The sequence below is a fragment of the Gymnoscopelus microlampas genome (assembly GCF_963454915.1).
Source record: "Gymnoscopelus microlampas genome assembly, chromosome: 9".
NCBI lineage: Eukaryota > Metazoa > Chordata > Actinopteri > Myctophiformes > Myctophidae > Gymnoscopelus > Gymnoscopelus microlampas.
Window position 1 is genome coordinate 6285132 of NC_139946.1, and position 27437 is coordinate 6312568.

Here is a 27437-nt window from a genome sequence, read left to right on the forward strand (position 1 = left end):
ATGGATCACCAGCACAGTCACAGTCCAGGATGCTTCTGGGAATCCTCTGTTCTACACAGCAGACAGTCCGGTTCAGCTGTGTTGACAACTAGTCTTCAGAAGTTACTTAAGGCAGCTGGTTCCGTTATTAAAAAGTTTCCGAATGACGTTTGGGTTTAGTCGACATTTAGTTTTAAAGGACATGGTTGTGACGACGACATCGTGATGTCGTTGCTTGATGATGTCATAATGTAGGATAACCAATGACGTTACTCCAACTGACTGCCGTCTATAGGATGTCAACAGAACACCGTTAAACACATTATTCCTGACGTCCAGCGATGTAAAGTAACTAAGTACATTTACTCAAGTACTGTGCTTAAAAGGATCCCTGGCTAGTAAGCCAAATATGCCTTAATACATTATTTTGTTAATACATTAATTGTTCTCTATAACTAAAATGTAAAATTAAAAAACACCTTAAATATTGTATTTAGTTTAGAAATATAAGTTAATCTTTACTCAATAGGGACAATGCCTGTCGCAAGTTGATGATGTCATTTGTCCATGTGTGGTCTAGCCCTATGGAACTTATGGAATGCATGTGAAAATAAAAACTAACTTAATACTTCATAAAGTTAATATGATCAAGTGCATCAAATCAATATTCTAAATATGTTTTTTGCACATGCATTCCATACATTACTGGACCACACATGGACAAATTACATCATCAACTTGCGATGGGCATTGTCCCTCTTCAGTGAAAGATGAACCGTTTCTAAAATAAATTTAAAAATCTAAAAAAGTATTTTACTACATCTCAGGGCAAATATCGTACTTTTACTCCACTACAATTATTTGAAAACTTTAGTTACTTTGTAGATTTTAATTATTTCAAAAAATTAACCACACACGCGCACAGACCCTGTACTGTAGACCATTGGTTCTCAAAGTGGGGTCCGGGGACCCCCAGGGGTCCTTGAGGGAGTTCCAGGGGGTCCCTAGCTAAATGATAGATTAGGCACCAAATGGACCCTCATGGGTCTGTAACTCTGAGAGTGTACAAATGGAACAAAATCGACCCTAACGGGTCCATTTGGTTCCATTTGTACACTCAGGGTTAAATTGAAATAGATTTTATAATATAAATTGCGGTCCAAGTGATAGAAATGCCATTAAATGGGGGTCTGTAGCCCTAATGCATGTTAAACTGGGGGTCCTTGACATTAAAATGGTTGAGAATCACTGCTAGAGCCATGGCATATCTTTTGAAATGGGGGTCCGCGGGCTAATAAGTGTCAATTTGGGGGTCCTTGACATGAAAAAGTGTGAGAACCACTGCTGTAGACAGCTCTCCTCGAGGTAAACAGCAGATGGTTACAGGTTAAAAAGACAGTTGGCTCGTTGTTCACATCTCTGATAGCTTGAGGGGGAAACATGTCTGTCTGTCTCTCTGTCTCTCTCTCAGAGAGAGATTTTAGATTTTTTAACCAAAACGTTATTCTAACAAATCGCTCAACAATCATTTTACCATAAAATATGAATACATTACATCCATTTCCAGTTAAGTCAAACACCTCGAGATTGTCCACTGTTCTGTAGAGACTGAGAGACAGAGAGAGGGACCTCACGGTTCCCAGTTAGATTCCGGGCTCCCCCAGAGTTAGTGTCGAAGTGTCCTTAAGCAAGACGCTGAACCCCTAATTGCTCCAGATAAGCAGGTTGGTGCCCTGCATGGTTTCCTCCGCCATCGGTGTGTGAATGTGTGTGTGAATGTGTGAATCTAATGCATAATCTATGTAAAGGGCTTTGGATAAAAGCGCTATATAAATGCACTGTTTACCATTTACAGTGAGACAGACAGAGAGAGAGAGAAATGAGATCCGATCTAGACAATGCCTACTGAAAAAATACATTAAAAAAATAGGGTGGTTCCAATTGCTGGTTCAGTTTTTTCCGGCGCTGCTTGGTATTGGTTCCCTCTGTTAGTTTCAACCAATCCCCATTTAAATGAATTGAGTATAACTACTAGTTTAGTCCCGCCAGTCGCTACGAGTTGGAATAAATGATGGATACACCAAACAAACTATTCCTATAAGCATTGTGAGCTTTTGGATCTGCTATTCTCAAAATATTTTTAAACATTTGAAAATTTCACACGGGACATTCTGCATAATAAGTACTTTTACTTTTGGTACTTTAAGTATATTTTGATGGCAAAACCTTTGTACTTTTACTCAAATACACTTTCTATTCTGGACTTTAATTTAGTATTTCTACATTACATGAATAAATAATTGCCAATAGTGCCAGCGATTGCTCAATTGTCTTACCTTTTCAAGTAGTCACAGAATATTTATATCTCTGCTGTCCAGCCAGAAACTGCTAACTCCAAAACGCTCATTGTTCAGGAAACGCAAAAACAAAATATACGTTTTTCAGGAAATGAAGAAAACCTTATATTTTTAAAACAAAGCAATACTGCCTCATCAAAGTTGGTATAGTGACTTTATATATTGTCAGATACTTGCATGTGTCATTATATTATCAACACTTTAACCAAATCGCGGGTAAATCAACACTTTACCCAACGCAAGTGGAGTTAGCAGTTTCAGACGAGCAGAAATCAAGCTGAAGTGGAGTTAGGTGTCCAAACAACAGTAGCTCCACTCGCTGCTGAGGGAGAGGTTTCAAAAGGGTACAAATTCTCAAAAGCTAACAATGGATCTCCAAGCTCACAATGCATCACAACAACGTGTGAATTAATGCCCTGATGCTTCATGACACTTATTATATAGGCCTACAATAATAAACAGGACTTTAAATATTACAATAACTTCTGCAAAGAGGTAGTAGAATAGCGCGACAGAAATGCTATGAACGCCTTTCTTCTTGTCACATTGCTCTCCTCGTTAAACACTTAATAGATTTTAGAAATATAATTACTTGTTTTCATAACATTAGCGTCAGTGCTAAGTTTGATAAACAGGTACACTGCATAGTTTTAACAGACTGTTTACGTGGTCCTCCTCCTCGTTCACTGCGCAACGCGCTCTACTCATGCTGTTGAAAAGCAGCGCTGTAGAGGAGAGGGGGGAGTTGTTTGTTTTTGACGGACAGTTTGAGGATCCAATGGAGTTGGGAGTTTTCGTCAGAGGCGCTTTTTAATACTTTTCATTGGTTCAAATGTTTTGATATTTTACACAGACCTAAAGGGTGTTCAATAGCCTTGATTTATGAAAAAAAAAAAAAAAACTGAAAATGGAGTTAGCTGGTCCTGGCTGGACACCGACGATATCCAGTATGATCAATCCCCCAAAAGTTGCTAAACACGGAGGCTTAAACTGTGCTTCCACGAAAGACCAAAAATGTCACCTCGACCCCTCGTTTGAATGTTATAGGCCGTTGAAAATGGCATGTCTCATCAACAATGCAGGGGGGAAAAAACGGAACTCAAGATACAGCCGTTTCCCCACAGACGCTAACCAGGAAGCGGATGGAGCAGAAGATCTTGTGATCATGTGATCTCCTAGATCTCTCCGTGTCTGAGCCTGAAATAGTGGCTCATAGGTTGCAGAACAGCGCCATCTAGTGGTAAACACTGAAAACACTATTTGGACGTGTACACCTCTTCTGGCACTCTGGGCCTTGGAAAAAAATGTACATGTAAACGTCAATGGCATCGAATGAGTTAACTCATTCACTGAGTTAAAACAGAACAGGAATGTCATTGTTTTATTATCTACTTAGTGTCTGTTTCTGTTGGTAGTCATGGCTGCCAGTTCCCACCTGACATCATGTGTGAGTCCCGCCTGCTCCAGACCATGCTGAATAACTGCTAGCTTGCATAGCGTCTTAAGGCTAGGACTCAGGTCTAAGATACACAGATGATTTTTTTCCCGTTGTTGTCCAAAGATAACGATACGATCTCCCACCATGCAACAGCACATCTCCTCCACCTCAGACGGTCGTTTCCCCTTGGGCTCAACCTTCTTCCAGGAGAAGGTCTCTGGATTTAATTTCCACAGATCACTCACACAGAGTGTCCGGTCCTGGTTCTGACCACCACATATGTACAGCTCTCCATTGTAGGTAAAGGCTGAATGAACGCAGCGTCCTTCTGGAAGAGGATGTGTAGAAGGTGTGTTCAGCCAGCAGTCGGTCTCTGTGTCAAACACTCTGATGGTGTTGTAGTAGACATTCTCATGCTGTCGGAGACGCCACCAGCCCCCGAATACAAACATCTTTGTCCCAATGATGGTGGCAGAGTGACCTGATGAACCAAGAGGTGGAGTACCTCTGGTGTTAATTAAAGACCAGACCATAGTGATGGTATCCAACTTGTAGATGTCATTACTGAATCCACCCTCCACCGACCCTCCATGAATATACATGACCTTCCTCAGGACACAGGCTGAGTGGTAGCTCCTCTGCCCTGGAATAGTCCCAGAAACCCTGGGTTTGAACAATCTGTGGGTGTCAACATCAAATGCATGAAGCACGTTGCAGCCAGAGAATTCCTGACGACCTCCCCAGAGGTAGATGACATCTTCAACCAGCACTGCTGAGATGCCACAGCACAAGGAGGGACGCTCGAGGTGATGTTCTCCTCTTCCAGGTGTCAACCGGGGCAACGTCCTCCAGCGTAAAGACACTGTGTTGAAAACGTGCACATCAATCCTTTCAATGTTGTCATTCTGGCACTCTTCAAAGAAGTACACCCTGTCTCCGACTGCAACACCTGTATGTCCGTCTATTGATGGTCCTCCACTCATATGCAGCGTCCAGTGGAACATTTCTAATGCTGTATTTTATGTCTTGCTCTGTAAATGACAAGTAGAGTCCTAATGTGTGCTCTACTGCTTATTATTGGTTCAGTGGCACAAAGGACTCACAAAACCTAACAAATCCACAAAGCCGATGAGTTGGGTTTGGCCAATCAAAGAAGCCGATGGCTGTTGATAGCGAATGGATCACCAGCACAATCACAGTCACAGTCTAGGATTCTTCTGGGAATGGGAATCCTCTGTTCTACACAGCAGACAGTCCGGTTCAGCCGCGTTGACAACTAGTCTTCAGAAGTTACTTAAGGCAGCTGGATGTGTTGTTAAAAAGTTTCCGAATGATGTTTGGGTTTAGTCGACATTTTGTTTTAAAGGACATGGTTGTGACGATGACATTGTGATGTCGTTGCTTGATGATGTCATAATGTAGGATAACCAATGACGTTACTCCCACTGACTGCCGTCTATAGGATGTCAACAGAACACCGTTAAACACATTATTCCTGACGTCCAGCGGTGTAAAGTAACTAAGTACATTTACTCAAGTACTGTTCTTAAAAGTAACAGATCTCTCTCTCTCTCTCTCTCTCTCTCAGCTAAGGGGTCCTTGGCCTGAAAAACAGTGAGGACCCCCTGATGTAGATCGAAGAGGAAAGATGTGGGGTTTAAAATGCATGAGAAGTCGCCAGCATGAATTCGCCATGCATGAGAATAGCGCGGCACCGAGTGCCGCACTATGAGCTTGTAGATCTGCTATTTTTCTAGCCGTTCTTCTTGCCTGGCGGCAGTGTCGGAGCCTGAAATGGTGGCTCATAGGTTGCAGAACAGCGCCATCTAGTGGTAAACATTGAAAACACTATTTGGACGTGTACATCTCTTCTGGCACTCTGGGCCAAAAAATGGACATGTAAACGTCAATGGCACTGAATGAGTTATCTCATTCACTCAGTTAACTCATTCACTGAGTTAAAACAGAACAGGAATGTCATTGTTTTATTATTTACTTAATGTCTGTTTCTGTTGGTAGTCATGGCTGCCAGTTCCCACCTGACATCATGTGTGAGTCCCGCCTGCTCCAGACCATGCTGAATAACTGCTAGCTTGCATAGCGTCTTAAGGCTAGGACTCAGGTCTAAGATACACAGATGATTTTTCCCCCGTTGTTCTACAAAGATAACGATACGATCTCCCACCATGCAACAGCAGATCCCCTCCATCTCAGACGGTCCTTTCCCCTTGGGCTCAACCTTCTTCCAGGAGAAGGTCTCTGGATTGAATTTCCACAGATCACTGAGGGTCCGGTCCTTGTTGTGACCACCACATATGTACAGCTCTCCATTGTAGGGAAAGGCTGAATGACCGTCGCATAGTTTTGGAAGAAGATGTGTAGAAGGTGTGTTCAGCCAGCAGTCGGTCTCTGTGTCAAACACTCTGATGGTGTTGTAGTCCTGATCCCAGTACCCCCAGCCCCCGAATACAAACATCTTTGTCCCGATGATGGTGGCAGAGTGACCTGATGAATTAGGAGGTGGAGTAGTAGTGTTAATTTTTGACCAGACCATCGTGATGGTGTCCAACTTGTAGATGTCTTTCTTGAATCCACCCAGGGTCGATCCTCCATGAATATACATGACCTTCCCCAAGACACAGGCTGAGTGGTTGCTCCTCTGCCCTGGAATAGTCCCAGAAACCCTGGGTTTGAACAATCTGTGGGTGTCAATATCAAATGCATGAAGCACGTTGCAGTCAGAGAATTCCTGACAACCTCCCCAGAGGTAGATGACATCTTCAACCAGCACTGCTGAGATGCCACAGCACAAGAAGGGAACCTCGAGGTGATGTTCTCCTCTTCCAAGTGTCACCGGGGGCAACGTCCTCCAGCGTAAAGACACTGTGTTGAAAACGTGCACATCAATCCTTTCAATGTTGTTATTATGGCACTCTTCAAAGAAGTACACCCTGTCTCCGACTGCAACACCTGTATGTCCGTCTATTGATGGTCCTCCACTCATATGCAGCGTCCAGTGGAACATTTCTAATGCTGTATTTTAAGTCTTGCTCTGTAAATGACAAGTAGAGTCCTATTGTGTGCTCTACTGCTTATTATTGGTTCAGTGGCACAAAGGACTCACAAAACCTAACAAATCCACAAAGCCGATGAGTTGGGTTTGGCCAATCAAAGAAGCCGATGGCTGTTGATAGCGAATGGATCACCAGCACAGTCACAGTCACAGTCTAGGATTCTTCTGGGAATGGGAATCCTCTGTTCTACACAGCAGACAGTGCGGTTCAGCCGCGTTGACAACTAGTCTTCAGAAGTTACTTAAGGCAGCTGGTTGTGTTGTTAATAAGTTGCCGAATGATGTCTGGGTTTAGTCGACATTTTGTTTTAAAGGACATGGTTGTGACGACGACATCGTGATGTCGTTGCTTGATGATGTCATAATGTAGGATAACCAATGACGTTACTCCCACTGACTGCCGTCTATAGGATGTCAACAGAACACCGTTAAACACATTATTCCTGACGTCCAGCGGTGTAAAGTAACTAAGTACATTTACTCAAGTACTGTGCTTAAAAGGATCCCTGGCTAGTAAGCCAAATATGCCTTACTACATTATTTTGTTAATACATGAATTGTTCTCTATAACTAAAATGTAAAATAAAAAATCACACCCTGTGTGAAGGTAGCGGCGCCTTTGATACATTTTGTCATCGATATGTGTTTATAATGTGTTTATAGCCACGTGTCACGTGAAGCTTGACCAATCACTTTGTTGACGGGTCTGACCAATCAGAACGTTGACGGGTCTGACCAATCAGAACGTTGACGGTGAACACGGACAAAGTCAGGTATAGAGCAGGATCCGCTCTATACCTAAAGGTATAGCGCCGCTAAAAAAATCACACCCTGTGTGAAGGAAGCGGTGCCTTTGATGAGCCCCGTATTGATGTTGTCATCAATATTTGTTTATGGGACAGACACACAGCTGGACAGACACACACCCGGACAGACACACACCCGGACACACAGAAAAAGTCAGATATAGAGCGGTTGGCACCGCTAAAAAACACCTTAAATATTGTATTTAGTTTAGAAATAGTTCATCTTTACTCAATAGAGCACCGAAGTCTGACATCACTGCCACTAGAGGGCGCTGCTCCACGGGTTCGTGGCTTTATTTTTTGTGTTGAAATCCCCATTTGGGAATCTTAGATCACGTCATATAAGAACTGTGTTCCAAACAAAAACACACCACCCTGGCATTTTTGTCAGGGGGGTGGCTCTGCATCGTTTATGATATTCTATTATTATGATACTCTATAGGGGCAATGCCTGTCGCAAGTCGATGATGTCATTTGTCCATGTGTGGTCTAGCCCTATGGCATTTATGGAATGCATGTGAAAATAAAAACTAACTTAATACTTCATTAAGTTAATATGATCAAGTGCATCAAATCAATATTTAAAAAAAAGTCAAAATTACTATAAGTGCTTTGCAATAGGCTCTATGCACAGCAGCCATATCATCACTTCCTTCACAGGTGTTACCAATGATACTAATGAAGGCTCTGTTCCATTTAGTCTAGCACAGTGGTTTCCACGACCCCCATAACTCTGAGAGTGTACAAATGGAACCAAATGGACCCTTACGGGTCCATTTGGTTCCATTTGTACACTCTCAGAGTTACACACCCGTAAGGGGCCATTTGGAAGCCCATGAGGGTCCCTCGACCCCAACTTTAGACCCACTGGTGTAACAGAGTGTTTCCAGTGAGCCAACATGCACACAATATCAGCACCCTGACTCTGTTTGACCAGAATGGAACAGAGCCTTCATTAGTATCATTGGTAACACCTGTGAATGTCTTCACAATATGGCTGCTGTGAATAGAGCCTATTAGCCTATTATTATCAGAGCGGTTGTCACGGGGAAAGTGCTAATCATCATGGCAAGCCCTCTGCACCACACATCAGCTGTCATATATTCTCTCAGAAACCACTGCAGTGAGAGCAGTCGGCGCTGCGCAATGTCCAACCATACATTACATGAAGACCAAACACAGCATGTATACTGTACATATAAATGATGCACATTGTATATTTGACTTAGCAATATGATTAGTGCTTTCTTTTAAGGCAAAGTCCTTATGAGGTTGGATAAATCCAATTGATGCAACGGGTGATTCAATGGACAAGTTAGATGGTTCAGTCTGTTGTCATGAATCGATGCAGTCCCCAGTCTGTTTATGATCATTTCCAGTTTGCAAAATTATCTTTCCCCACTACGGCTAAAGTGGTTAACGTATGTTTTATAATGTAACAATTTATATCTGCAAAGTAACTAAAGTTTTCTAATAATATTAGTGGAGTAAAAGTACAATATTTGCCTCCGAGATGTAGTGGAGTAGAAGTAAAAGTATAGACAATTGGAAATACTCCAGTAAAGTAAAAGTACCTCAACATTGTACTTAAGTTCAGTACTTGAGTAAATCTATTTACTGCGACCATGCAGGGCATGTGCAGTGTTTGTGTGTGTGCCACGTGCTGGTTGTTGATACATAAATAAAGTATACTTCTACACACGGTATCCCCCATGAGAGAAACATATAAAGTGTACTTCTACACACGGTATCCCCCATGAGAGAAACATATAAAGTATACTTCTACACACGGTATCCCCCATGAGAGAAACATATAAAGTGTACTTCTACACACGGTATCTCCCATAAGAGAAACATATAAAGTATACTTCTACACACGGTATCTCCCATAAGAGAAACATATAAAGTGTACTTCTACACACGGTATCCCCCATGAGAGAAACATATAAAGTATACTTCTACACACGGTATCCCCCATGAGAGAAACATATAAAGTGTACTTCTACACACGGTATCTCCCATAAGAGAAACATATAAAGTGTACTTCTACACACGGTATCCCCCATAAGAGAAACATATAAAGTGTACTTCTACACACGGTATCTCCCATAAGAGAAACATATAAAGTGTACTTCTACACACGGTATCTCCCATAAGAGAAACATATAAAGTGTACTTCTACACACGGTATCTCCCATAAGAGAAACATATAAAGTGTACTTCTACACACGGTATCTCCCATAAGAGAAACATATAAAGTGTACTTCTACACACGGTATCTCCCATAAGAGAAACATATAAAGTGTACTTCTACACACGGTATCTCCCATGAGAGAAACATATAAAGTATACTTCTACACCGGTATCTCCCATGAGAGAAACATATAAAGTATACTTCCACACACGGTATCTCCCATGAGAGAAACATATAAAGTGTACTTCTACACACGGTATCTCCCATAAGAGAAACATATAAAGTATACTTCCACACACGGTATCTCCCATGAGAGAAACATATAAAGTATACTTCCACACACGGTATCTCCCATGAGAGAAACATATAAAGTATACTTCTACACCGGTATCTCCCATAAGAGAAACATATAAAGTATACTTCCACACACGGTATCTCCCATGAGAGAAACATATAAAGTGTACTTCTACACACGGTATCTCCCATAAGAGAAACATATAAAGTATACTTCCACACACGGTATCTCCCATGAGAGAAACATTCTCGTCATTCTTTCATTCATTTAGTTTTTTTTTGCACTTGGCAAATAAAAGTGACGTGATGCGAGTTCTAACTCATTCTCTCATCGTCTCTTAACCCATTAAGACCTGAAGCCGACTCTAGAAATGTCTTCTAAATCCCAACAGTATTCCGAAAAAACGTATGTTTCTATATCAGTGGATCTCAAACTTTTTCATGTCAAGGACCCCCAAAATGATATGTATTTGGCCGCGGACCCCCATCTCAAAATGTTTTGTTCCAGGGACCCCCCAGAAGGGAAGATTTGAGTTAAAAATGTTCGCTTTAAAACAATATATATTCAAAAGATTTGCACACATTTTCATAAAATAGCAGATCTACAAGCTCATAGCGCGGCACTCGGTGCCGCGCTACGAGCTTGTATATCTGCTATTTTTTTAATAGCCAAAATGTAAAATAATGCTTTTTTTTTAGCTCAAATAAAAAAATGACACAGATGCGGTCCAGGTCTCAATGGATTAATCCCCGACGCCCGTCTAATGAACTTCCCTCTGCGCCGCGGCTAGCTCCGCCGGGCTTCCAGACGGCGGAGCCAACAGAATGCGAGAAGAAGGAAGAGGGAATATGGCTTGGGATCATACTAAGGAGCTGTCTGGGACTCTCTCTCTTTCCTCCCGCTCCAAGCACCATTATTCAAAGAAAGAAAAAAAAAGGTTCATTTTCCTTGGCTCTAGCGGCTGAATGTGTGTTAGCTAACATCTTGAATCACCGTTTGGGTGATCCGCTCATACATGGAGGAAGTTTCCACAGCAACACATTCTTATTAGATCATCTCATATTTATACTGGAGGGCAGTATAAAGTGGTCTTAACCCTTTAAGACCTGGAACGCATCCGTGTAATTTTTTTGATTTCCTTGAGGCTATTCAAAAATAGCAGATCTACAAGCTCATACCGCGGCACCGTTTTTTTTTAAATAAAGTTGTGAAAATGTGTGCAAATCTTTGAATATATATATATATATATACAATTTTAACTCAAATCTTTGCTTCTGGGGGTCCCTGGAACAAAATATTTTCAGATGGGGGTCCGCGGCCATATTGGGGGTCCGAACACCACTGACATATATAGCAATGTTAGGATTTAGAAGGCATTTGTAGAATCCCCCAGAACCAAAGATTTGAGTTAAAAATGTTTGCTTAAAAATATATATATATATACATATTATATTCAAAGATTTGCAAAAACAAACCACGATTTTTCAAAAATAGCAGATCTACAAGCTCATAGCGCGGCACTCGGTGCCGCGCTATGAGCTTGTATATGTGCTATTTTTGAATAGCCCAAAGAAAATCTGAAAATGACACAGATGCGTTCCCGGTCTTAATGGCTTAAAGGGGGCTTGGTGGAGAATCTGGAGGAAGATTAAAGGGCATGTTCCCCCTGCTTACGCAATTACAGTCAACTTCCTGTTGATGACTTCATGGGGCACGGGGCGAGAGAACAGCACACACACACACACACACACCCCGTCTGAATGAGTTCCAACACCTGCTGCATTAAAACCTTCAAAGACACGTGAATACCTTTCATTTACCCCCACACACACCCATTGTATAAGACCACAAGGGCCAGCTAAGGACAGTGAGCTGTGAAAAAAAAAAAAAACACTGTCACTCTTTCCTTCTCCTCTCCTCTCATAACTCCTTCTCTGTCTGTCTGCCTTTCTTTCTTTCTTTCTATCCTCTCTTTCCAATTCTCTCTGCCTTCTCTTCCTCCATGTCGTTTGTGTTGCCTTTATGATCCCCGTTAATGGTGGAGCAGAGAGACTATGCAGGTATGAGTCAGGAAGTCCACACACGTGTTCCTGTGTGTGTGTGTGTGTGTGTGTGTGTGTGTGTGTGTGTATGTGTGTGTGGGTGGGGGTGAGAGGATGTGATCTCGCCACCGCTTAATGGCCAATGGTTCGTAAATTCGTAACAGTCAGCTTTTAAGCCTTTAAGACCGGGAACGCATCTGTGTCATATTAAGATTTCTATTCAAAAATAGCAGATCTACAAGCAAAAAAATTGTGAAAATTTGTGCAAATCTTTGAATATATATTTTTTACATTTTTAGCTCAAATATTTGCTTCTGGGGGATTCCCTAACAGTTTTTAGAAAAAACCCATGTTGCTATAATCAGTGGTTCTCAAACCTTTTCATGTCAAGGACCCAAAAAATCATATGTATTTGGCCGCGGACCCCCATCTCAAAATATTTAGTTCCAGGGACCCCCAGAAGCAAAGATTTGAGTTACAAATGTTCGCTTTAAAACATATACATGTATTCAAAGATTTGCACGCATTTTCACGATTTTTCAAAAATAGCAGATCTACAAGCTCATAGCGCGGCACTCGGTGCCGCGCTATGAGCTTGTAGATCTGCTATTTTTTAATATTGAAAGTGTAGAATAATGCCTTTAAAGGTGTAGTGAAATGAAAAATATGTTTTTCACACTTTTAGAGCATATCCGTGGTCATCATATGGGCATACCTAACAATAGATGCCAAAAAAAATGAAAAAAAAACATTTTTGTGTATTTTTACATCTAAAGTCCCTAAAAAGCCAATCTTAATTACTTCCTGTAAACGAAAACGTGCTGCGTGATGACATAACTCGACCTTCGTGAATATAAATGAATCTTGATTACATGCACCTGTTTGATTCCCATAGCTGCACGTTCTTCAAACACAGCTGATTTTAATTACAGAGATACTCCGTTTTGAATCTCATTGAAGATGAGTGTATTACTCATTTTAAACTTCATCTGCACACTAAAATATGTATCTGAAAACATTATAGGTTCGAAATAAGCCAGGTAGTAGCAAACGTGCTTCACTGGCCGTCTCTCTCTCACTTGTAAACAAACACTAGCCGTGTGCCAGCACGGCTGAAGTGATTGAGATCCAACGTCCCATAGCCTGAAGGGATGGGACCTTCTGATTGGTTTAGAGTCGTTGAGCCGACGTTTCGGGCTGAACCTTCAAAATAAAATGCCCGAAAATGTCACTTCAGTGCGTCTTTAAGCTGAAATCCAAAAATGACACAGATTCGTTCCAGGTCTTAATGGGTTAATTAAGGTTTACGGCTTAAGGTTCGTAAATTTGTAACAGTCAGCTTTTAAGTGCAATCGAGGAGTGCACTCGCACTGTAAAATCCCCAGAGAGCTTTTTCTGTGACACATTCGGATTTGAAATGAACACTAAGAGATTTTACGAGGCGTGGGTGGGTGGCATGCGTGCCTCACCTGGTTGAACCTGCGAGTGAAGGCCACAGCGTTCGGGGCAGAGCTGTGTTTCTCCTTCTTGTTCCAGCCACAGCTTGACAGCTCCTGAAAGACAAAGCGGAAGAAGCGGTCAGAAATGTACTTTGCAGCATTTTTTGCAGCACGTCAGCATTGTGTGCTAAATGAATCTAACAGGATGCCTGGATTTCACACAGGAGGCCATGCAGGCAGCGAGCTGGGGCATGATGAGTTTACTTTAGATTTTTCTTTTTAAAAACCTGTTCACTCAAACATATTCATCGTCTGTACATCCACATCTCGTTTTATTTATTTTTGTATTTCATTTTTTTTTAAATATTTTTTATCCATCGATTTTGTAACCCTTTTTTCACCCGGTGCCAATTTTCTAAGTGATCCTGGGCACTACACTCCCCCCACCAGCCTAGGGAGGACGGGGCCGAGCTCATGCCTCCTTCAATGCATGAGAGCCAACTGACCTTCTTGTCACCTGACAGGGGGGGGGGGGTTTCCCTGGTTGGACGTAGCGCGTGGAAGGAACACGTTATTCCAACCAGTTCCTTTCCCCTCCATCAGGCGCCCCGGCTGGCCAGGGGGAGGCAGTATAGTGACCAGGATTACTGCATGTTTTTGTGAGGGTATTAACTACCCTAGGAGACACGGGGAGAACATGCGAACCCCACACAGAGTGGGCCCTGTTCGCCAACCCCACCTAGGGTATGGGCGCTGGTGACGTGGAGGAGAGGACACGCCCCCAGCACCCACAGCGTACATCCACATCGCATTGAAATGGCATTGCATTAAGAAGCCAAAGAAAAGGCCAGAGAGACTTAAATGTTGCGTTGTCCTTTACAACGTAGCGAGAAGAGTGAAAGAAGGAAAAGAGGGAGCAAAAACAAATAGAGAGAGAGACTGAAAGAGAGAGATGGAGACAGCAGTATTGATGGCATTATGCGATGTGCCGTGTGGCTGGTAAAAACATCCAGTCAGATCTTCAGGGTGATTGGGATGAGAGCCATAACATCAATTCCATTCAGGATCTGGAGGTGCCTCAGCATGGAGCTGGCTACTCATTTATTCAGAGGCTGAGGCCAATTCTTTACAAATTCATGTGCAATGGACTAGACTGCCCTGTTTATTTAAAGGATCCCGCTGGTGTTTTATCACATCGGGCTCCATAGACTTCATCCATTCTTGTCAAAAACTTAGGCAAGTAAGAAAATACAAAAACAATATAAAAGGCATATACAAATATTGCACTGCATTAAACCACTTCAACCCATTAAGACCTGGAATGCATCTGTGTGTCACTTTTTGATTTGAGCTAAAAAGCATTATTTTACACTTTGGCTGTTCAAAAATAGCAGATATACAAGCTCGTAGCGCGGCACCGAGTGCCGCGCTACGAGCTTGTAGATCTGCTATTTTTGAAAAATCGTGAAAACGTGTGCAAATCTTTGAATATATATTGTTTTAAAGCGAGGTCCCTGGAACAAAATATTTTGAGATGGGGGTCGGCGGCCAAATACGTATCGTTTTGGGGGTCCTTGACATGAAAGGGTTTGAGCACCACTGATATAGACACATACGTTTTTCAGAAAAGTGTTGAGATTTAGAAGACATTTGTAGAATCGGCCTCAGGTCTTAATGGGTTAACTTTGGTATCCCTAGTTTGGCCATGTCATTATATAGACGAACGTTTCTCTAAATGGAATATCTACAAGCTCACAACGCAAGAGCTTGTAGATTGCCTATTTCCGCTGAGCGACACCAGACACGTACAATAGAGTCATAAAATGGGGCCGTAAGTGTATAAAGTACGTACTTCAGTGGTGTCAGATTAGCATCACTGCATTTGCTATTGTGAAACTTTAGTGTTTAGTTACAGGGACGCGGTCCATTTTTCTTTTTTGACAATGACATATTGCATCTATGGAACTCAAATCAAACAAAGAATAAAGAACGTCTGGACGAGTACATTTTCTGTGGAAACAAACGTCATATCTTAATTTTGTGAAGAAAGAATCGTTCAGAGCGAACGTAAACGCTACTGGAATAAGACTCGTAAAAATCTCGCAATAGAGTCATAAATCATGAGATAATTCATTTGGAAGGATTCAGAGAACATCGTAACGACACCCAATAGTGCTCCGTACTGGCTAGCAAAGTACCAAGGCTAGACCCCAGCTGGGTCCATCAGTGAACCCAGCGGTCTGTGGACCACACAGACCGCTGTAAGGGGGGAGAACCCGGCGGACCCCCCCTCTTTCGCGACAATGTGCCGTGTGGAGGGCCATGGGGTGGCTGATGTAACGGTAGGAAAATGTTGCGCAAGCCCTCTCTCTCCTCCTCCGTCCTGCCAGCCCAGCCAAGCCGACTCAGGCTCTACAGTATGAACGACTGAATCAGGCAAAAAAATATCCCCCCTTTTCCCCTTCACACACACACATTCACACATAAAATGATCCCCCTGTGAGAGCAAACGTCTGGAAGCCTCCGCAAACCGTTCACGACTCCCCAAGCCCAGGCCACGTTAGGACAACCTCGTTGCAAACGAGAACCTCGCACCGAGCGTGTGTGTGTGTGTGTGTGTGTGTGTGTGTGTGTGTGTGTGCAGTGCGCGCTTGGAACGGGTGAAGCGGCAGGGGTTGAGGAAGCCGCATATCGAACGCAGATGTTAACCCATTGAGACCTGAAGCCGATTCTACATGTCTCCTAAATCTCAACAGTTTTCTGAAAAACTTGTGTTTCTATATCAGTGGTGCTCAATTTTTTCTATGTCAAGGACCCCCAAAATTATGTGTATTTGGCCGCAGACCCACATCAAAATATTTAGTTCCAGGGACCCCCCAGAAGCAAAGATTTGAGTTAAAAATGTTCGCTTTGAAAATATATATATTCAAAGATTTGCACACATTTTCAAGATTTTTCAAAAATAGCAGATCTACAAGCTCGTAGCGCGGCACTTGGTGCCGCGCTACGAGCTTGTAGATCTGCTATTTTTGAATAGCCCAAAGTGTAAAATAATGCTTTTTTAGCTCAAATCTAAAAATGACACAGTTCCAGGTCTTAATGGGTTAAGATGAGACATTAGGAGGCGTGGGCGAAGCGGTCGATACCTCAGGGTCCGAGTTTGGCCGACAACGAGGACGATGAGGGAAGGACAGGAGGAGGAGGAGGAGAAGAGGAGGACAGTGTTAAAGTGTCGACGGTCCCAACGGAGGCTTTGCTGGAGGTTTGGAAAATTGGAAGACCACCGCCCAGCCCCCCCCCCCCCCCCCCTGCTTTCTTAATGACATATTACATCTTCAAAATCTATGGGTTTGTTCCTTTTAAATATTAAGTTTTTAAAAGTAATCTGTGTTACATTAATACAATGGAGACGGACAGGAAAGAGGGAGTGAACCTGACGGGATCATAAACCAAGATTCTATGCCAGGAACGAGGACAGTCTGTACCTAATAAGAGTGCTAAAAGGGATGACGTCTTTTTGTAGGCCAACCCAGAACTCCCGCAATTGGTTCCCACCAAAGAGTTTCAATGGAATCTTTTTGCGTTTGGTTTTGGATTAACCCATTGAGAACTAAGGCGATTCTTAGAAATGTTTTCTAAATCCTAACAGTTTTTCAAAAAAAAAAAAAAAAAAAATCAAGATTTTTCAAAAATAGCAGATCTACAAGCTCATAGCGCGGCACTCGGTGCCGCGCTATGAGCTTGTAGATCTGCTATTTTTGAATAGCCAAAGAAATCTAAAGTGACACAGATGCGTTCCAGGTCTTAATGGGTTAAAAAAAAAAGCTCAGTAGAAAACAAACCAAACAAATCATAATCAATCAATCATATCAATATCATAAGGCGGCTTATTATATTCAACAACATAAAAAAAAACGTTGTATGATTCTTGAACCACACAGGAAATTAATGAGTTTTTTAAAAAAGCACATAAATGGCTTCAAATTCATAGTTGGCATATTAATGGATGAGATATATGTCAAAGACCAAAACCACAGACCTCATTTGCATAAATCAAAAACCCTCTGGCCATGGGGAACCATTTCAAACTCACATCTGGGTTTTAGGACTACAAACTGTGGCACACTATAGGCTAGACACAATATCTGCAATGTGTATGATGTTCAGCACTGTTGTAATACAGCAGGCAGAGAGACAGAAAGAGAGATACATTAAGTGTGTGAATAATGAGTGTTACCTAGGCTAACACTCCTAGTCTAACGCACATTTGAACCCATAAAGCCACTAGGTCTGCACCAGTGTTGATTTCGTCGACTAAAACTATGACGAAAAATTTTCGTCGACTACCCTTTTTCACTGCCGAAAACTAAATAAAAACTAAATATAAACTAAGCTATGATGACTAAAACTATCACTAAATATATTGTTCATTTCGTCGACAAATAAAAACTACACTAAAATGTTAGTGGAGAAGAAGACAAGTTATTTTATGTTTGGTTGCGCTCGGGTGTTGCGCTTTGAAAATAGCAGATCTACAAGCTCGCGACGCGTTGTGAGCTTGTAGATCGGCTATTTTCAGTATGCAAACGAGTGTAAAATCAGCCATTACGACGCCATCAAGGCACCACCAAAATTCATTTTAGTCGACTATAACCTTATGATATTTTGTCGACTAAAACTAGACAAAAACTAATACATTTCAGATGACTAAAATATGAGTAAAACTAAATGGAATTGTATTCAAAAGACTAAAACTAAATCAAAATGTGCTGTCAAAATCAACACTGGCGTCAGCTAAGCTAACACTCCTAGTCTAACGCACATTTGAACCCATAAAGCCACTAGGTCTGTACCCATGGTGGGCGTTCTAACCGGGTGCCCTGTGTGAGCCAACATCTGCAGCCCTGCCAGGTAGGTAGGAGGCTCTCGCCTGCGTCAATGATATTAAATAAACCCCCACTGGTTTATTTTTGCATCCCTCCTCTTTAAATAAGCATTTCGCTCTGGCTGTGGTCCTGCCAATCACTCTCTCGTCCATCCTTTCATCCCCTTGCCTCCGCGATGAGCATTTCCACTCGCGTGATTGTTTGTCTGTCAGCGTCAAAGACTGTATATTGAGTGTCTGTCTCTCTCCGCCTCATGTCACTACCTGGGCCACCCAGGGAGATCCTAGGCCTGGAGAGAGAGAGAGAGAGGCACACAGACTGTCCACTGTCTCCCTGTCTCCATCAACATGGCTTTGCGCTGACCACAACAGCTCTATCCCCGACCCAACATTAGGGTTTGGCAACACTGGGACAAAAATCAGACCCGGCTGTCTTTAGAGAGGAGAGAAAAGTCACCTCGTCATAACGTCAAACAATGGCAGCCATTCATTGTAGCTGCTGCAGCAAATCCCTGACAAAAAAAGGAAACACTTGTGGTGTCACTTCAGGGTTCTGGTGGTTCCCCACCACACAGTCCTCTCTTAAAATAACCTACAGCAATTACCTCCTTTGTGTCAAAACACGAGGGAGCTCATCCGCGACATCTCCAAAAAGGCCACTGATGCTTTATTTCCTTTATGTCCTCTGATTTGTTACGTCTTGTTAGACTTGTTGCCTCATTGCAATGCCGAAGGCATTGAAAACAAAATGACAGACCGCACTTGAAACGCAGAAAACACAATATAAGTGACAGTGACGGGGTGTTTACAGAGAAGAGCTTTGATGAGGCGTCTCCAAGGAGGAGAGGACTGTAACTGCTAGAGTACAGAGAGCCGTTGGGCCTTGCTCCACCCAAACCACAGCCCGTTGTCGCCTCCACGCGCCCGGCCCCGGGGGTTGAGCCGTGTTCCGAGCTCCACGAAGTCCCTTTACAAGCTCAGCTGGGCTGCTGGAAACCTAAACCAAACTTTGTAACTCTGTAGAGACTTTTACTTCTGCTACAACTTAGTTTTGAAGGGTAATCACCCATTTTTTTCACAACGGTGTCCACAAAGGGTCTAATACATAGTACTAGACCAGTGCTTCTCAAACTTCTTCATTTCCAGGACCCCCGTAACTCTGAGAGTGTACGAATGGTACCAAACGGGACCCGTACGGGTCCGTTTGGTACCATTCGTACACTCTCAGAGTTACCGACCTGTAAGGGTCCTTTTGGAACCCCCCTGGAGGAAGCCTGAGGGTCCTTGGACACCACTTTGACAACCACTGTACTAGACCATACCCGTGTGGGGGGGGATATGCGCACATGATCTGGCAACCCGGGAGCCAGCGAACACAAAAACGCTAGTAAACAGCTGACATTTGGGGAAAGCGGAAAAACCTGATTCGGTGTTCCGTGCACATGGTAATGGTCAATGGCTGTGTGCAGGAGGAGAACCGGGCAGAAGAGATTTGGGCCTCACCACCCACACAGAGCTTTGTCGAATAGAAGATAGGAGGATAGTTCAACCTTCTGGTTCGGATGGTTCCGACTTCTTAAAGATTGCTTCACATTATTAATTATCCATTTACAGTACCCAGCCTTGTGGATCATGTTACCATACGTTTACCAGTGACAGAATTGGACCTTCTTACACGTTTTCCATAGCAACTCCATAGCTAGAGGCATCTTGCGCCCCCCCCCCAGGCCCCAGGGGGTGCACTGTCTGCACGCACCACAGCCTGGGATATCCCTGACCAATGCATATATCGAGGAGTATTAAATTGTCACGGTTAAAATGCTTAGTAAGCTAACCAGCTGCATCCAGGCCACAGAACAAATTGGGGTGATCTAATTTGAGATACCGCAGCCATTTGGCCACGGCGGCGGTGGAAAGTTGGAGCGCCGAGATCCCTGGAAACAGTAGGGACAACAAAGAGGAACACAGGACAACAAAGGATGAATAATGAAGATGAGCAACAGCGTGGAAAACAGGAAGAAGCAGAAGGGAGAGAGAGAGTGAGACTTACTGAGGTTGACGATCAATGTAATGGAAAATGGGCATGGTACAAGATGCCAGTTGAGTACTTGGCTTCCTGTGGGGGTGCTGGGAGACTAAACTAATTTAGTCTGGACACTGTTTGGCTCATAGTGCTACTGTCTGCAGATCAGACCCCATTGGTTTTCAATCTAATATTACTACTACTGACCCCCAATTCCACCGCATAGTGGCTGTGTGATGTATGGGATTCTACAGGCCTACACATCAGTGTTGATTTCGTCGACTAAAACTATGACGAAAAATGTTCGTCGACTACCTTTTTTCACTGACGAAAACTAGATTAAAACTGGATAAAAACTAAGCTATGATGACTAAAACTAAGACTAAATATAGTGACAATTTCGTCAACAAATAGAAACTAGACTAAAATGTTAGTGAGGGACGAGTGGAGAAGAGATCCAGCAGAACTTTGGTTGCGCTCGGGTGTTACGCTCTGAAAATAGCAGATCTACAAGCTCACAACGCGTCGCGTTGTGAGCTTGTAGATCGGCTATTTTCAGCATGCAACCAAGTGTTAAATCAGCCATTGCAACGCCATCAAGGCACCGCCAAAATACATTTTAGTCGACTAAATCAACTGTAGATTTAGTCGACTATAATCTTATGATATTTAGTCGACTGAAACTAGACAAAAACTAATACATTTCAGATGACTAAAATATGGCTAAAACTAAATGGAATTTTATTCAAAAGACTATGACTAAAACTAAATCAAAAGTTGCTGTCAAAATCAACAACTGACCCCCAATTCCACGTCAAAGTGGCTGTATGGGATTCTACAGGCCTATGTATATATTGTTGCTGTCGGGCAGAAAACCCATGTTCAGAACTACTACTTTTCAGGAAATGGGAAGAAGAACTATTAGAATTCCTCCGATTATTGCTGCCAGAGGAAATCCTGTAGATTCTAGAATCAGTCATCAACGTTATCGTCACATCACATGGTTTACAGCATGGATTTTCAACTGGTGGTCCGCGGACCACTGGTGGTCCGTGAAGGTATTGCATGTGGTCCCTGACCATGCATTTAGTAATGTAGGAAAGTGAAGATTTGTATTATGTTTGATTTTATCGACCACTAGTTGAGAAACGGCGTGATGTATGATGACGCATCAATGTTGTCAGTTTCTTGGAAGTCGGATGTCAAGAACTTCCACAGAAATGGGAGTTAGAATGTCAAGGGAAACTGTACCGGTTTACCTGGTTGAGTCATCATTACTGTAGTATCAATTGCATGTGCTTGCTCATACATATGCTGCAATGAATCAGTTAACATGAGTTTAATATGGAAGGTTAAGAGAACAGAATGAGGGCATCCCATGGGAAAGGAATGGATCAGTGGTTATCAATCTGTTCTGAGCTCGGGACCACTAGCATATCTCAGTTAAATAATGACTGTTAAGGGCTTGATTTAATTCACCTTGAATTAACCCATTAAGGCCGATTCAACAAAAAATGTTTTCTAAATCCTTTTTTGGATACAACTTATGTTACTGTGTCAGTGGTTCTCAAACTTTCTCATGTCAAGGACCCCCAAAAATATATGTATTTGGCCGTGGACCCCCCATCTCAAAATATTTTGTTCCAGGAACCCCCAGAAGCAAAGATTTGAGTTTTAAATGTTCGCTTTAAAAAATATATATTCAAAGATTTGCACTTTTTCCCCCCGATTTTTCAAAAAATAGCAGATCTACAAGCTCATAGCGCGGCACTCGGTGCCGCGCTATGAGCTTGTAGATCTGCTATTTTTGAATAGCCAAAGTGTAAAATAATGCTTTAGCTCAAATAAAAAAAATGACAGATGCGTTCCAGGTCTTAAATGGGTTAACAAATTAAATTAAGGCCTTAGCAGTCATTATTTAATTTCAAGCTTCTCCCCCCACGCCACCACGCCCATATCCCCCCCCCCCTCCCAACACAACAGTGGTCCCCAGGTTGATTCTCAGTCAGGGTGGTGGTGGTCCCTGGTTCATAATCCGTTGAAACCACATGGTTTACAGGTGTAAAAACAGTGGGCGAAATTGTTTTTTTGTGCGAGCGCCATCGTTTGTTATTTCCATAAGAGAAAGGGAAGAAAAGGAGGGGGGAAGAGAGATCAATAACAAAAAAATGATCTACATATTACGTGTTTGTAAGTTGTTTAACCCATTAAGACCTGAAGCCGATTCTACAAGTGTCTTCTAAATCCCAACAGTTTTCTGAAAAAAACGTATGTTTCTATATCAGTGGTGCTCAAACATTTTCATGTCAAGGACCACCCATAATTATATGTATTTGGCCATGGACCCCCATCTCAAAATATTTTGTTCCAGGGACCCCCAAGAAGCAAAGATTTGAGTTACAAATGTTCGCTTTAAAACAATATATATTAAAGGATTTTCACACATTTTCACAATTTTTCAAAAATAGCAGATCTACAAGCTCGTACGAGCTTATATATCTGCTATTTTTGAATAGCCAAAGTGTAAAATAATGCTTTTTTAGCTCAAATCAAAAAGTGACAGATGCGTTCCAGGTCATACTGGGTTAATGTTCCTATTGTGAGGTGCTGTTAAACTCTGAAACGTTGAACAGCATTAACATGCTGTATGTTTTGCTCAATTTGAGGAGCTTCCCATTTGTCTATTTTTATTTTATGGTTTCATATACGTTCGTCTCCAAAACGCTGCGGGTTGGGGAAATCCATCCTTTCCTTCAGTCACACAGCACTACAGTCTCTGGCAGTCTCTACGAGCGGAGAGTGACAGCCTCCCTCTACTCCTTTTATATACTGAGGATACGATTACATTTCCAGGAGCTGTACTGCTACATGTAACACACACACACACACACACACACAAAGCACCACAGAACATATGGCACCGACGGCAACATAAACTAGACAAACAATGTCTAAAGAAGAGATGTGTACACGTGCACTTAAAGGACGACTTCACCACTTTTCAACCTATCTTCATATAATAGGTACTCACTAATGCTCATGATAAAATGATACAATTTTTTTCTACTTGGTCTGTGTCTCATAGGAGGACTGTGGACAGTCCAGAAACCCGTCTACCAGTGACATCATTGTTAGGCAGGATTTTTTTTCTCCAAAAAGATTACAATTTTTTATTCCGATTTTTATTAAGGCGAGAACAATGGGATCTATTATTGCATTGCAACTTTCCAGGAATACAAAGCCTGCAATTTCTATTAGCTTGGATTCCCCATCGATGATGTCACTGGTAGACGGGTTTCTGAACTGTCTACAGCCCTCCTCTGAGACACAGACTGATTAGAAAAAAATGGTATCATTTTATCATGAGCATTAGTGAGGACCTATTATATGAAGATATGTTGAAAAGTGGTGAAGTCGTCCTTTAAGACACGTACCGATTTTTATCCGACGCAGGTCGTTTTTTTCGACTGAGAAACCGTGTGTAATCATTTCTTTAACATGCAAAGTTTTGTGTGTGCGCCGCACACATAGAACAACCGGGGGTGACAAGTTGAACTGTATGTGACCAACGCTGGATTTCATTAAAGTGCGCAGGTGAGCCAGGGCTGTGTGTGTGTGTGTGTGTGAGAAAACGCGTCATGTTCTAGCTATGGATGATCTCCATGTTCCAACAGAGGAGGTTTAGTCTGCTGTGTGGGGGCTGCGGGGCCTTTTGTTGTTAGCACGGGACGGTGGGCGCTCACACACACATCAGAGAAAGGAAACTGGCATATTTCTCCACGGTACGTAAAAGGCAATCTGAGATGCCCCATAACAACGTCTGCCAACTTAACCCATTAAGACCTGGAACGCATCTGTGTCACTTTTTGATGTAAGGAAAAAAAAAAAAAAAAAAAGCATTATTTTACACTTTGGCTATTTAAAAAAATAGCAGATCTACAAGCTCATAGCGCGGCACCGAGTGCCGCGCTATGAGCTTGTAGATCTGCTATTTTTTTTATTTTTTTTGAAAATGTGTGCAAATCTTTGAATATATATATATTTTGAAAGCGTACATTTTTAACTCAAATCTTTGCTTCTGGGGGGTCCCTGGAACAAAATATTTTGAGATGGGGGTCCGCGGGCCAAATACATATCATTTTGGGGGTCCTTGACATGAAAAGGATTGAGCACCAAATTCTATGATATAGAAACATACGTTTTTCAGAAAACTGTTGGGATTTAGTAGACATTTTGTAGAATCGGCTTCAGTTCTTAATGAGTTAAGCCGCAAATTTACTTCCCTGGCTGTTGTCATGACTGTGGGGTAGAAAACAAAAAGGCAAATTCCGCCTCCCTCTCTCCTCTCCCCCCCGTCTGCCCCCCCCCCCCCCCCCCCCCCAGTTGTTTCAAAACAAGCAGCTGTGAACCATCAGCAATCGTGTGCCATTACCAAGTTAGAAATAGTCCCCCGAGAGAGAGAGAAAGAGAGAGAGAGAGAGCGCTGGCAGGAGAGTCACAGCGAAAAAGACAAAAGGAAGAGATTGATATTCTTGGCAAAGGGAATCATGTAAATTATTGTTCTTCTCGTTCGAGCGCAACCACGCTCCTCCACTGGCCCTATCCGTCCTCTTCTTCCAAATCTCCGCTCCCTCCTTCCGCCTCTGTCTCTGCCGTCAGCTGGTCCGTCCCGCACTGTCTGTGGCGACGGGCCCGTTCCTATCTAATTCATTCTGTCTAAGTAGACACAGACCCTTTGGCTATAGGAACTACCTTAGAAAGTAAAGCCTTTACGCCTTGTAAATTCAGATGAAAGAAAATGGCTTAGGGTTCCATGTTTTTGGGCAACTCTACAGGTCCCTCTGCGTCTCCTCTCCTCCAAACCCCTCTATGAAGCTGTTCCCCTCTTTTAATAGCTTTACATTTTTCCAGACCGGCAGCCAACGAACGTTCCTTGTAAGAGATTCAAGCAGGAGAGGGGGGGGGGGGGGGGGGGGGGGGGTTATACGTGACGGGGCCTGACGGGGTAGATTATATGTTGCTCTGTGCCACAGATTATACTGCGTTAAGAAGACCCAAAGAAATAACTGCTAACAGCGATCATCCATCTTTACCTGGAAGTCCGACAAAGGAACACAGGATATGACAAATCACAACGGGGCTCTCTGCTCAACAGATCAAGCGTCAAGATTATCTCCATCGTACCACTTGAAAAAGAGCAAGAGAGAGACAGAGAGAGACGGCTATTCTTTATGCCCTGAGGGAGTGGATGGGCTTTAACTGCAGCTCCTCTAGCTTTTTTAGAATCACCGGCCCCTCTCTACGGATCTCCCCTATTCTTTTACTTTCCCCATAAACGTGATACTAGAAGGGGAACTAAGGGGAGAGAATACAGATACCGTCGTAAAACTGTGACTGTCCTTCCTGACTGGAGAGGGCCCTGGGCAGACTCACTGCGTTTCACTTTTACGATCACTGCTGGACATCGGACGATAACTCCATCCAGTCCGTTGTAATAACCACTCCCCCACCAGTGCTGTCCCTGTCTTCCAATTATTACGTCCGCTCAAAGAAAAGGGTGCAAGAGAACAGAGGGATTAAACCGTTCAAACCGGGGGAACGCATCCGGGTGTTTTTTTTAGATTTCTTTGGCTATACAAAAATAGCAGATATACGAGCTCGTAGCGCGGCACCGAGTGCCGCGCTACGAGCTTGTAGATCTGCTATTTTTTGGGGGGAAATAATGAAAATTTGTGCAAATCATTTTTAAAGCGAACATTTGTGGCTCAAATCTTTTTTTGGGGGGGAAAAAAACATTTTTTTTTTTATTAAAAAAAAAAAAAAAAAAAACGTCTGTTGCTGTAATATCAGTGGTTCTCAAAGATTATATGCATTTGGCCGTGGACCCCCCCATCTCAAAATATTTTGTTCCAGGGACCCCCAGAAGTTGTAAATCTTCGCTTTAAAAAAACATATATTCAAAGATTTGCACACATTTTCACGATAGAAAAAAGAAAAATGCCCGGCGCTATGAGCTTGTAGATCTGCTATTTTCTAATAGCCAAAGAAATCTTAAAAAAGGACACACCGATGCGTTCCCGGTCTTAATGGGTTAATAAGACTCCACAATCCGTCTTGCCCAAGAGGAGCTTCCCCCTCAACTTTAGAAACACACAACGCCAAGCTGAGAGGAAAGGAAGGGATAATGAAACTAGACAATCTTCCTCCTGACTGTCCGCAAGGAGTTGGCCAGACTTAATAATAATAATACTTCAGATTTATACAGCACTTTTCGGAGTGCTCAAAGACGCTTTACATGGGGGGGGGAAACGTTATTATTATTAGGTAAAAGAATAAATAATGGGAGTTTCCACTGCTGTCAGCCACCCGTATATATTCTCAGTGAGAGGAGAGGCTTTCCCCTGGTCCATCTGCATCTGTTTTTCCCCCCAGCGTTCTTTTATCATTGGAGTGACAGTGAACTATCTCCCCTAGCTGCCCCGGAGGGGGGGGGGGGGGGTTTGGGCCAGAACTGTTCAGGCTGTCGTCCCATCCATCTGCTCCGTCTGTGTGCTGGAACACTTCACTTAAGCCATTCAAACCGGGAACGCATCCGTGTTAGGGCTGTGAATCTTCTGCTATCTCACGGTTCGATTACGGGGGTTACGATTCCGTTTTCCCCCGTTTTTTTTTCAAAACAAATGATTCTCGATTCAAAAACTTTTTTTTTCCGATTCGAAAATGATTATTTTTTTCAGATTCAAAACGATTCGAAAACGTTTTTCCCCGATTCAACCCAGAATTTGCCACTTCTCAAAAAATTCATTATATATATTTTTTTCAAAAATATATATATATATTTTTTGAGAATCGATTCCGAATCATCCAGCATGATAATCGCAATTTGTATTGATTTTTTCCCACACC

At 42.6% G+C, this 27437-nt stretch overlaps 1 protein-coding gene across 6 annotated transcripts in view; it reads right to left on the reverse strand.

Moving 5' to 3' along the window:
• Positions 1-27437, reverse strand: part of ralgps2 (Ral GEF with PH domain and SH3 binding motif 2) — a 178392-nt gene that overhangs the window by 85427 nt on the left and 65528 nt on the right. For all 6 annotated transcript variants that reach the window (XM_084067237.1, XM_084067240.1, XM_084067238.1 and 3 more), the window contains exon 6: positions 13654-13737. In XM_084067237.1, coding sequence (XP_083923363.1) covers positions 13654-13737 — 84 coding nt within the window. The remainder of the gene's footprint in view (positions 1-13653; positions 13738-27437) is intronic.